Raw genomic sequence first — 13,009 nt, forward strand, 5'->3', positions numbered from 1 at the left:
CACAGTCAAGTAACTTTATTGCTGTGTAGCCGACATGAGGCCAGGCGGTGGCACTGTGCACAGTAGTAGTAGTAGTAATTTTGGGTCTCTGTGTACGCTTTATTACAGTCATGTGAGCAATGAGCCAACACCCCCCCCCCCCCCAAAAAAAAAAAAAACAAGGTGCGCATCGAGCCGCAAAAGTGTTTTCGTGGCAAAATATATGCTTAATGATGCGAAGGAGAGTGGCGATATACACAACGGGTGAGCTAAGGAAGCGGCGTGCACAGTAAATGGCTATAATACATCACACTTAGGAGTTATGATAAATACATTTTATTCAACCACTTCATTAAGTACACCTGCACTGTCTAATCCGAACCAATGAAAGACCAGGAAATAACGCAGAACTAACAAACAAATGCTGCTTTCAGGAAAACTGGAATCATGGACATTTCTGATCCTGGGCAATGAAAAGTGGTTATCACATCAAGTTTGTTTGCACAATTTCAGGTTCTTTGGTGTCATATGGTACAGTCCACCTCAAAAATCAAAATGGCACAGCCCCAACTCTCCTGATGTGTCAATGACATCCTTCCTGGATGAACCAGGCACTAACTAATGCTGCATTCAAGGAAACTAGCAAACTTTTACAACAGACGTTGTAAAAGTCGAATATATTTAAGCTTAATTATTAATGATGCTGGCATTTAACACAAATTGTTTCGCATGAGAATGAGTCTTTTTTTTTGCAATAATTTATTCAGTAAAATGTTGAATAAAAAATATGCACTCTGCTGGCCGAATTAATCAGACGATCACTCTTTTAAAATTGGGGGCGGGGGGAAATTGTCCCATTTTTGCCGATTGTTCTTTTTTACTCATGTAGCATGATAACATAAGACATAGATAATGACATCAAAATGCCTCACCTCTCCAAAAAAAAAAAGTATATGCTGTTGAATACGAAAGCACAAAGTAACGTATGACAGTCACATTTTCTGTTTTTAAACCATATCTTTATTGATGTGAGTGTTAAGGGACCAAAAGAGAAGTTTATATTTATTACATATCTATTTTAAAAAATAATCACTCGATTAATTGGTGATCGGTTTAAAAAAAAGACTGTTGGTCAAACCCTAAAAAAATGCTCACATTCAATTCATGCTGATTCCCCAGTAGCATTGAATGCAGCACAGCAAAATGCTCAAAATGGTTATTCACAAACAAAACAAATATTAACATATCGCAAACATCAGCCCTGATTTTTGTTTAACTGGAACGTATGAGGTTGGACTACCGTAGTTCAACAGTGAGTCGATTAATGTAGTTCAGTTTGCCCCCAAATGAAATTTTTTACATTTCCAGCAACATTGTATGCAGCGACACACCTTGAAATACACTGTGCATTTTTTTGTTTAGAGTTTGGCTTTGACAAAGGTCGATATTTTTTCTGTCCTTATGGTTTTAGTTAGGTTCCTTGGAGGAGATTTCTAAAATCCCAGAGATCTTGAATGCAGCAAAACATGAACAAACTCAGTTCTTTGCAAGTACAGTATCACGATAGGTTTGTTATCCAGCTCCAAGTGAAGTGCAGTATGCATATATTTCTGGTTTCCCAGCAGCAAAACATTTACAAAAATAAAACTTTGAATGCAGCTCTAGTTCTGGAAGTGTGCAGGTGTACCTAACGTTGTGACCAGTGAGTTATTTAAAGCTAGTAGTGCCCCCATCTTGTTATGGGACGCGGCGCTGGCTGTACAAAATTCAAATTAACATTACGGTATGTATTTGTCGGGGGTTTGAGAGACAAGAGCCCATCAAACGAGTCTGTTCATTCATCAATCTCTTGTCTATCATCACCATCTGTCTATTCCTCTACCCATCTGTCCATATATACTTCTCTATCACTTCCTCTATTACAGTAATACCTGCATAATGGCGATTCAGTATTTGCAAAATTCCTTACTCATTCAGTATTCGCAAAATCCCTTACTCACGATGTTTTGAAACTAGCTTTAGTTATTCGCAAAACCTCCCTAATTTGTTGTCTTTGACACATTTTTATGAGATGCCACAAGATGGTGCCAAAGGTCAGATAAATGGAAAGTTGTAATTGGTATCAAGGAAGTACTGTGAAGTACTGACAAGTTTTTAAGATATTTGCGTATCGGCCTTTTTGAAATAAAATCATCCGTAAATCATTTACTTATATAGGCAGTATTGTAAGATGAGTGTAGAATATTAGCTCTTTGACTGCCATTGACGGCTATAGACGTCAAAAATAAATTTTTAAGGCGCTGGCAGTAAATGAGTTAAAGGATTTTGCATTTTCAGTTTGTGGAATATTTACAGATTAGACTATTAATATAGACCATTACAGTAATCCCCATTGACTATTTGCAAATTTACCTCATTGCTTTTTTTTCCGATATCCCATTTTTGTTCTGTATCCATAACGGCCTAAGACACAACAAGTTGGCACCATAGCCCAGCTAAGCGGAAAGTAGTACAAAGACATTTCAACTCTCCCTATCCCACACAAATTACTGTATCCGTCCATATGTCGATCTGTCATCCATCGGCCTATCCACTGATAAATGCATCCATTCTACATCCATCCATTCAGCCAACATTAATTGCCTCACAGGTAGTAATTGGCATAAAGGAAATATTCTGAAGAAACATATCTGAACTGTCCCTGTCCCGCACGAGTAGCTGGGGAATACTGTATCCACCCGTCTAGATGTCATCTATTGGTTTATCTATTGATAAGTTCATTCATCCATCCATCCATCCATGCATTCATGCATCCATCACTCGATACACACGTCAGAGCCCTTCTGCCTGCGCTTGGAGGGTGGCACCAGGCGGCTGGGCAACTCCGGGGGCAGACCGTGGCCCTCCAGCTTGACTTCAATCAGGTGGCTGGCCAAGGCAAACTCCTCCTCATCCAGCATGCCATCGCGGTCCACGTCGGACAGCTTCCAGATGCGGCCGAGCACGGAGTTGGGCAGACGAGAGCTGACCATCCAGTGCTTGACCTTGGTGCCGCTCAGCTTGCCCTCGTTGGGCGCCAGGTTGTAGAAGATCTCGTCATACTTGGGCTTGTCCTTGGTCACCACCCACTTGTCTGGCTCGTCCTCACAGCCATCGTCAGCCTCGTCGTCCTCATTGGTAAATGGGTCACCTTCGCCAAAGGGTCCGGCGCGGGTGTCCAGGAAAGCGCCTCCCTCCACGCCGGGCTGCTCGCCGGCCTCCAGCTCCTCCTGGCGCAGAAGCGGCATCAACTTGGCGATGTCCACCGACAACAGCTCGTCCAGGGCCACCATCAGGTTGGGCTTCAGGGTTTTGAACTTGGTGAAGTCGTGGACCATCAGTTGCTCCTAACAACAACAATTTAGAAATGACCAAATACATATCATCACGACACAAGCAATTTCCGGATGTCTTGAAGAAGGAAAACAATTTTAATTCGGGATTGTTTGAATCTGTGATGAATTTGGGGCTATCTATTAGTGCTTCCAACTGTATATCCAACATCCATCTGTCTACCCTTCGATATACATCCTTTCATCGATCCAATTATTTGCCATTCATTTATCCATGCATCCATTTATTCTTCCATGCATCCGCAAACTTCCATCTGTCTATCATTTCATTGATCCATCCATCCATCCAGCCAGCCAGCCATCCATGAATTCAACTGACCTGCATCTTGGCGCAGTCGGGGAAGTCTCCGGCGGAGATGTTGTGCTGCAGTTGTATCTTTGAGAAAATGACGGGCAACTGGTAGATGAGGTTCTTCTTCTTGTTGTCCTTCCTGAACACTGACGGCATCTCTTGCTTCAGGTAGCTGATGATGTGAGCGTGCACCTGAACACGGTAGGCGTAAAGTTATTTCCCCCCAAGCAACGTGGAATTCCTTTTTGAGTTGGTCTTGAATCTCTTAAACCAGGGTTTGATCCCACTTAAACCCAACTAAAAATAAACCTTCACAAGACCAAAGCCGTATTTGTTGGGATAAAAAGTTTTTTTTTTTTTTTAGTCAGGCGGACCCAAGTTCTCCTGAATTCCTTCCATACAGTCAACCTCCAAAAAACAAAGACCCACCCGGACCAGGCGTGCCCTCTTCACCAGGTCATTGAGCTTGCGTAGAGCCGCGTGACGAGGAAGGTTCTGGATGTCGGCAAACAGATCCTTCTCCTCCAGCTCAAACAGCTTGCGGTTGTCTGACACCATGAGGGGCTCGGACCAGAAGGAGCCGATGTAGACCCTCAGAACCTCAGGTGTGCCGAACACCTTGCCCAGGGACCACATAAGGGCGCCGTAGACCCTCATGAGCTGCTGGGTGCCCACCATGTCGGCCTTGTTGAGGACCACTCGCAGCTTGTCCTCGTTGCCTTTCAGCGCGCCGATGGCTTCCGAGAACTCATCCGAGATCTCCAGCTTGTGGGCGTCAAAGAGCAAGATGATGCGGTCTACGCGCTCGGCAAACCAGCGCAGCACGGCGGGAAAGTCGTAGCCTATGGGCGAGGATGGGTTCACCAATCAGAGCGGGAATACATAAGACCGAGCCCTGCCACAAATATACAAAAAACCCCCGCAAAGAATAGATGCCCTATTAACGTGCTTACTAAGGTTGTGCATCTATCCATAAAAAGACGATGGGATAATTATCTCGCCACATGGGGTACGATAAGATTCAAGAATGGTACTTCATACATTTTCAAATGAACGATTCGGTAGGTTTACAATTTGAGTCAATGGAGTACGGCTGTAGCTTTGGTCGTGCTGATTAAAACTCATCCACTGCCAATGACGGCTATAGATGTCAAAGATTTATTTTTATTCAGCTGGCAGTGAATAAGCCATTGACGGCTATAGAAGTAAAAAATCCACTGCATATGAAATATGTATGTGGATATACACACACATATCATTTATAATGTACGGTATGAAGATAGGGGCGGCCTGGTGGTCCAGTGGTTAGCGCCTCACAGTGCAGAGGTACCGGGTTCAATTCCAGCTCCGGCCTCCCTGTGTGGAGTTTGCATGTTCTCCCCGGGCCTGCGTGGGTTTTCTCCGAGTATCCCGGTTTCCTCCCACATTCCAAAAACATGCATGCCAGGCTGGTTGAACACTCAAAATTGTCCCTAGGTGTGAGTGTGAGCAGGGATGGTTGTTTGTCTCTGGGTGCCCTGTGATTGGCTGGCAACCGGTTCAGGGTGTCCCACGCCTACTGCCCGAAGGCGGCTGGGATGGGCTCCAGCATTCACGACGACCCTTGTGAGGATAAGCGGATCGGAAAATTGAAGGAAGTATGATGATAATAAATCTGATTGCCAGAGAACCAAAGTAATTATGCAATGCTGTTGATGAAAACCAATTTTTTGAATGCCGCCAGATGGAACATTGCCGTCATGGGAAGTGCAGGCATACAGTCACTTACTTGGGGCGAAGTACCTCTACACTATGTGGAAATAACAACATGATGTCATTTTTTTTTTGGAAGAATGCCTACCTGTGAAGCAATCTGTCTTAGTCGCTAGACGAGATATTTTGCACTAGTTTCTCAACAGATTAGATGCAAGTTTTTTTTTCCACTGGGGTGTCGCAAGTAAGCATTTGTTGTGGGAATTGATGACTTTTTATTGAAAAAAAATATTCCTAAGCACTTCAATAGACTGGAATTTAACAGAATTAACAACCCTAGTTTGAAACCCTATCCCCAGTTTAAAACATAGTATTATGATCCTTAATTTCCTTAGTCGTATTTCTCACCTCGGCTCACTCTCTGCTTCGCTCCTGAGAGGATTCCGGGCGTGTCAATAATGCTGATGCTCTCTAGCACCTGATTGGACATCTGGGCGCATTGGAACCTGCAACACAAGATGAACGCACATCAGACACAACTGAGGGGCAAAATACAGTTTATGAGCGTTATGAGTTACGTCAGCAGGGAATGCCACATTTACAATACTGAGTTCATTCATATTGTAGTTTGTAAACTGACAAGGACAACAGTCATTGCATCATACCCTCTCGATATGAAATGCACCATATCAAATCATAACCCAACGAATCGCAACTGAGTCAAGTCAATCCGATCTAAAATCCAACCATCTTTGAATCATCATATCGCACCCCATCTATTTCGATGGGTATCACAATAGGTGGGTATCGCATTCTAATTGGAGAGCTGCGCTGCCCTAAAACACATTATAACTTTTTTATTACTGTATTATCACAATATTTGTTTTACTACATGAATGTGCCGACCCATGTGTCCGTTTGGAAATTGAGATGTGGCCAACCCCGCCTGAACTCAAACCACGGCGGGTTCGGACTCGAACGGAAAAACGCCTGCTCCATTGTGTCAGGGAGGCTCATGACTTCCCACTTCCTGAATGGAAAAACGCCGTCCCAGCTGCCAGAATCAAACAATAAGACTTGCTAATGATGTTGCGCCTCTGGAACAACAACAACAGCACTTCCTGTGGCCCGCCAGCTAAACGAGCGCCCCGTTTCCCGACCCTCCTCGCCCGGATGAGAAGAGAAACAAAGGGCAATACCAAGGCGGGATTTCTCCGACAGAGAATCGTCACTGCTTGTTTTTGGGTCTTAATGTTAACACCGCGTAGCTCATATTTACACTTTTTAAATGTAGAAAAAAAGGAAATTGTCTTTGCTTGCGTTTGACTCGAGTGCAGACAACTTAATATCAACGGTCCTCACATTTTTTTTACACGTAAGAACGTCAAGAACGTAGTTGCGAACATTGATAATAATGAGCTGTGTGAGACATCTAGGAAATTAATTATCTTTGGTTGCATTTAAATCAAGTGTGGTTTCTCAATATTAGCAGTGGTTAACTTCATTTTATATCTGTTAGGAAGTAGTTTAGAAAATTAAAAACATATGAGGCTCATCTACGAAGCAAGTCTTCATTTGTGTTTGACATGAATGTCAAGTCAAGTCAACAGTATTTATAGAGCACTTTCAAACAGCCATCGCTGCATACAAAGTGCTGTACATGGAGCGATTTAACATACACAATAAACAGTCAGACGAATCGGTAGTAAAGGCGGTAGAAAGCACCAAGCAGTAAAACCAAGAACAAATCTAAGTCATGCTGAGTCGAATGCCAAAGAATACAAGTGAGTTTTGAGGAGGGTTTTGAAGATGGGCAGCGAGGAGGCTTGCCGAATGTTCAGTGGGAGGTCATTCCAAAGAGAGGGACCAGCAACAGAAAAGGCTCGATCCCCTCTGAGCCTCAGTTTAGTTATTGGTACTTCTAATAATGTCTGGTCCACAGACCTGAGGCGCCGGGCAGGTGTGTAGGGGCGGATGAGCTCAGAGAGGTTAGGTGGCGCGAGATTATTCAGAGATTTGAAAACAAATAAAAGGATCTTGAAAATAACTCTAAAAGGAATGGGGAGCCAGTGAAGGGATGCCAGAGTAGGAGTTATGTGCTCCCTCTTACGAGTACCAGTCAAGAGGCGAGCAGCGACATTCTGGACCAGCTGAAGGCGCTTAATGGAGGACTGGCTGACTCCAAAGTAAAGGGCATTGCAGTAATCAAGCCGGGATGTGACAAAGGCATGAATTACTGTCTCAAAGTGTTCATGTGAGAGAAGAGGTTTTATTTTGGCCAGCTGTCTAAGGTGAAAGAAGCTTAATTTAACAACGGCACCAATTTGCCGATCAAGTTTGAAATCACTGTCCAGTTTAAGGCCCAAGTTTGAGACTGTTGACTTAAATTAAGGAGACAGGGGGCCCAAGTCTACAGGATGGGATGTACAAGGGCCACTGGGACCAAACAATACCACCTCTGTCTTCTTTTCATTGAATTTCAAGAAATTTTCTGCCATCCAGGTTTTGATCTCTTCCAGACAGGATAGGCGTGGCCTTAATGAGAAGGCGTCTTTCTTGCTCAGTGGGACATAGATCTGGCAGTCATCTGCATAGCAGTGGAAGGGAATACCATGTTTCCTTAAGATGGAACCCAATGGGGGCAGATACAGCGAGAACAGCAGAGGCCCCAGAATTGAGCCCTGTGGAACACCACATGACAGGGGAGCAGTGCGTGACTCAGAGCAGCCAAGGCTGACACAAAAGGTTCTGTCAGCTAGATAGGACCTATACCACTCAAGAGCACTGCCGCCAATGCCCACCAAGTGCTGCAAACGAGTCAGCAGAATACTGTGATCATCTGTATCAAATGCTGCAGTTAAATCCAACTAGACACCCGTGGTCTCCAGCGTCATTTGCCAGGAGGATGTCATTAGAAACGCGTAACAGGGCTGACTCCGTGCTATGCATCGTCTTGAAACCTGACTGGAAAACCTCCAAGATGTTATCTTCATCCAAGAAAAATTTCAACTGCATGTGCACCACCTTTTCCAGAATTTTGGAAATGAAAGGCCGTTTAGAAATGTGTGATTCTTTTCATCACTCATTCTTAACGGTGGCTAACTTATTTTTACATGTGTAAGAATGCGGGTAAGAATGCTAAAATAATGAGATGTAGAGTATCTCGGAAGTAAATATCTCTGTTTGCATTTGACTCGACTGCGTGATTTTTTATTTTTTTTGGGGCTTCCCGAAATTAACAGTGGTTAATTTCATTTTACATTTGTAAAAATATGGTTCAAGTGTCTTAGTGTCTTTATGAGATTAGTTGCATGAGGCTCATCTGCAAGGCAATGTTTCTCACTTCAAACTTTTTTTATTTTTTATTTTTAATACTTGTAGGACTGTAAACAAGAATGTTAAAAAATGAAAAATGTGAAGCAAATGTATTGGCTCGTGTTTGTCTTGAGTGTGTGATTATCTCAATATTGTTTGAACCCAAACGTTTGTGAATGGCGGCTCTACGTTCTTCATAGGCATGAGAGTGTGACGCTGTTTTTGACATGTGCGCTGCGATTTGCTGGTGACTGGTTAAGGATGAACCCCACCTCTCGCCCCTAAATGCCAGCAGAGATTGGCTCCATGTCAACACTAAAGAGGGCAAGCGCTCTACAAAGGATGTCAATTGAGTCTTGAAAAAAAATGCCTGTGCCTTTGAATGAATTAAATAAAAACTCTTAGTTTGTATCATGGTGAGCGTTTAATATTGACAAGCGTGCCGCTTTCCTACCAAAGACAGGAAGTCAAAGACAAACACTAAAGTGGGAGTCCCAGGATTTCTTTGCTTGCCTTCCTTTGACGTTAGTGGTGAAAAAAAACCAAACAGGAGGAATTCTGTCTGGGGTTCTCAAAGACTCACACCTCACTCCCTACTTCTCTCCTGACCTCTGTCTCTCATCTGAAGTCCAAAAAAGACACAGAAAGTCTTATTTTTACACTTGGAAAAAAAACAAAAAAGATGAGTGAGGCTCATCTGCAATGTAAATTGCCTTCGCTTACATTTCATTGAAGTGCTTGGTTGTTTTAATATGGAGGTGTATTGCTGCAACACCAGAAAAAAAAGTTTGATATCACATTATCAATGTGATCAATTTCAGGCTTTAACATGACATGATGCACATTTTAAAGTGATAGGTTATCACTTTTTCATGAAAGTTATTGTGTTTGATGAAAGTTTCAATGTTTTCCAGTAATATGTTTCACAAAAATTCACCTTGATGTCATTGGCTCGGCCTTGGTCAAATTACATGTAAGGGTTTGTTTATTCAGGAATTGCTTCAGCTTTTGCCACCCGGAAGTACGTATGAGGTCATGGGGAAAGGTTTTATACAAATGAACTTGCCTTGCCTCCGTCCATTTACACTTCCCCTCCGCTCTTTCATCACCCGCCCTCCTGATAACATTCCCTTTCTCCTCTTTTCCGCAAATAAAGTAAGGGGGCAGAAGTTGGGCATACACATTTTGAAAAATTCCAAAGGCTTCACAACATTCCCACTCGTAAACATTTTATTTTTCGCTCACCTATTGAGGAAGGTGTTACCAAAGGGGTTGAGCTTCCGGAAGGGTTTGTTGGGATCCACGATGAGGGCGTTGCCGGGAATGACGTTCTCCACATCGCCGTGCATGATGGCAGTGAAGCAGTCAGTGGTGGGTTCGGGTCCTACGCGGCTGCCGGGAATCTCCTGCTCCAGCAGGTATCTGTCAATCACATCGGGGTTATGTCCCACCTCTAAGGTATTGTCTCACTTCAGTGGTTGGCAAACCTTTTTTGAGCCAAAGCACATACTGTAACTTACAGTCGAAATATCACCCAAACTACAGAATGCAAGAACTGCCTTGGGACAAAATGGCAAAAGTGATTCTCAAAATATCTAAAATTAAAACCCAACTGATTCGACGGCTGGTGAATTTAGTCATCATCTTCCGAACCGCTTGATCGTCACTAGGGTCGCAGGGGGTGCTGGAGCCTATCCCAGCTGTCTTCGGGCAGTAGGCGGGGGACACCCTGAATCAGTTGCCAGCCAATTACAGGGCACACAGAGACGAGCAACCATCCGCGCTCACACCTAGGGACAATTTAGAGTGTTCAATCAGCCTGCCACACATGTTTTTGGAATGTGGGAGGAAATCGGAGCACCCGGAGAAAACCCACGCAGGCCCGGGGAGAACATGCAAACTACACACAGGGAGGCCGGAGCTGGAATCGAACCCGGTACCTCTGCACTGTGAAGCCGACGTGCTAACCACTGGACTACCGGGCCGCCCCTGGTGAATTTAATTGGCAGATATTAGCTCTTTTAGTATAGGCAGAAATCTGAAAAAAAAAAAAATTTGGGTCATTTTAATTTATTTATTTATTGGGGGGGATTTTTGCAGATTAATTTGTTTTATCTATCTATCTATATCGATAGATAGATAGATAGATAGATAGATAGATAGATAGATAGATAGATAGATAGATAGATAGATAGATAGATAGATAGATATATACTGCGATTGGCTGGTAACCGGTTCAGGGTGTCCCCCGCCTACTGCCCAAAGACAGCTGGGATAGGCTCCAGCACCCCCCGCGACCCGAGTGAGGATAAAAGCGGTTCGGAAAATGGATGAATGAATAAATAAATATATATATAGGCTGTCTCAGTATTTTAAAACTTTAAGATGTTCTGCCTCTAATTCATATCGTCATTGTTGTAAACATTAAGACACCCCAAAAATGTTATTTTTATGATTGCAATTTATTTTTTAAGCAAATTAAAAAAAATCATTATTGTTATTTTTTTTAAAAAATCAAAAATATGTTTAGATTTTTCATGAATAAGCAGGGCTAAGCTGTCAACAAGCGTTTTGGGCGAAAAAAGGGGTTTAGCTTCCAATAAATAAATGAATAAAAAAATAAAAACAATTTCCCCAAAAAATCTTGAAAAGAAAAAAAGAGTGACAAGATGAAAATGCTTCCGAACCGTTAATATCCACAGTAATTCAAAAATCAAATGTGGTCTCCCCTGGTTTAATTGCCATCGAGTACAAAAGCATTTAATTGTTCTGCCTGTCACGACATGTCACTGGCACAGATAAATGAAGGAAGAAACATTATTTGGAGTCAATAAGTAAGGATATTTTGCCCAGTCGGCCCGGTAGTCCAGTGGTTAGCACGTCGGCTTCACAGTGCAGAGGTACCGGGTTCGATTCCAGCTGCGGCCTCCCTGTGTGGAGTTTGTATGTTCTCCCCGGGCCTGCGTGGGTTTCCTCCCACATTCCAAAAATATGCATGGCAGGCTGATTGAACACTCTAAATTGTCCCGAGGTGTGAGTGTGAGTGCGAATGGTTGTTTGTCTCCGTGTGCCCTGCGATTGGCTGGCAACCGATTCAGGGTGTACCCCGCCTACTGCCCGGAGACAGCTGGGATAGGCTCCAGCACCCCCCGCGTCCCTAGTGAGGATCAAGCGGTTAGGAAGATGAATGAATGAACGAATGAATTTTGCCCAGTGAAGAGATACTGGATCCTTTTCTGTGGCCGCAGGGGGAGGGGGAGGGGGAGGGGGAGCCGGGAGTGTCTCACTTGATGAAGGTGGTCTTCCCGGTGGAATACTGGCCCACAACCAGGACCATGGGCTTGTTGTCGAAGTCAGCATCCTCCAGGCTGAGCGAGTGGAAGTCGTGGAAGCCGTAGTACTGCTCCAGCGGCAGAAGCTTTTTGCGGTACAGCGACTTCAGACCCTCGGTCACCGTGCGGATCACCTCCGGCGCCTTCTTCACGTTCTTACGCCCCCAGCGCGACATCTCGACAGGATCTTGAACAGAAAAAAAAAAAAAAAAAGACAAGACACTCAATCACATTGGAAGGATCACGTTTACCATCGATTTGAGAATGTTTACATTTATTTTGAAAAATGTCGGAATAGAGGGATAAAAAGGAAAAAGAATAAATCAAAAGAAAAGGTTTTTGTTATACATAATTAAGTTAAATGAAAAATGGTGCTGGTTTAAAATTTTACACCTTAACGCTTTTCATTTTTAAAGATTATTTAAAAAAAAGAAATAATGCCTTTTTCTTTAAAATTGTCAATGAAAAGCTTGTTGCAACTTATCACTATTTTATACCTGAAGAAAGTCACATTTTAACTATTCACATTTTTTTCTGTAAACGATGCCTTTATTCTTTTACTATACTCTTGAAATATACAACTTTTTTCCCTCAAAAAATGGCACTTTATTCCTGTAAAAAAAGTCATTTTTAATAATTTGTCTGTGTTAAAACGGGTCCGTAGTTAGTAACGTTTTTGGATATCAAGGTTGACCCAGGAGCTCGGTTGTTTTTCATTCCTGTTTTACTTGTAGCAGCAGTTGACTTCTTTTTACACTTGCATGACAAGTGGACGCACTCACAGAGTGACACCGGGAGCTTCTTGGATGCGCATGGGCTGTATTTCCTCTTAAGGAAAAAATAATAATAAAAAGCCTCAGATGTTTCCTCTATATGTGTTTGAAAGTTGCGCTATCGTCCTTGAAACCTCACACCGAAAAAGATCACGTTTGAAGTTCGGGAATAATTTACAATAGGAAGAGGAAGAGCAAATCGTGAGATGTCATTCCCAATACGGCAGGAGTGTG

General features: G+C 43.1%; 1 protein-coding gene across 1 annotated transcript in view; it reads right to left on the bottom strand.

The window, feature by feature from the left end:
- ehd2b (EH-domain containing 2b) overlaps window positions 1–13,009 on the bottom strand; it is a 14,667-nt gene continuing 1,658 nt past the window's right edge. The window contains exons 2-7 of the mRNA XM_052078944.1: window positions 11,958–12,189; window positions 9,916–10,092; window positions 5,764–5,861; window positions 4,093–4,505; window positions 3,691–3,855; window positions 1–3,365 (exon numbers count right to left, since the gene is read on the bottom strand). Coding sequence (XP_051934904.1) covers window positions 2,796–3,365; window positions 3,691–3,855; window positions 4,093–4,505; window positions 5,764–5,861; window positions 9,916–10,092; window positions 11,958–12,178 — 1,644 coding nt within the window. The 5' untranslated portion in view covers window positions 12,179–12,189 and the 3' untranslated portion in view covers window positions 1–2,795. The remainder of the gene's footprint in view (window positions 3,366–3,690; window positions 3,856–4,092; window positions 4,506–5,763; window positions 5,862–9,915; window positions 10,093–11,957; window positions 12,190–13,009) is intronic.

This window comes from Hippocampus zosterae, chromosome 10 (genome assembly GCF_025434085.1).
Source record: "Hippocampus zosterae strain Florida chromosome 10, ASM2543408v3, whole genome shotgun sequence".
Taxonomy (NCBI): Eukaryota; Metazoa; Chordata; class Actinopteri; order Syngnathiformes; family Syngnathidae; genus Hippocampus; species Hippocampus zosterae.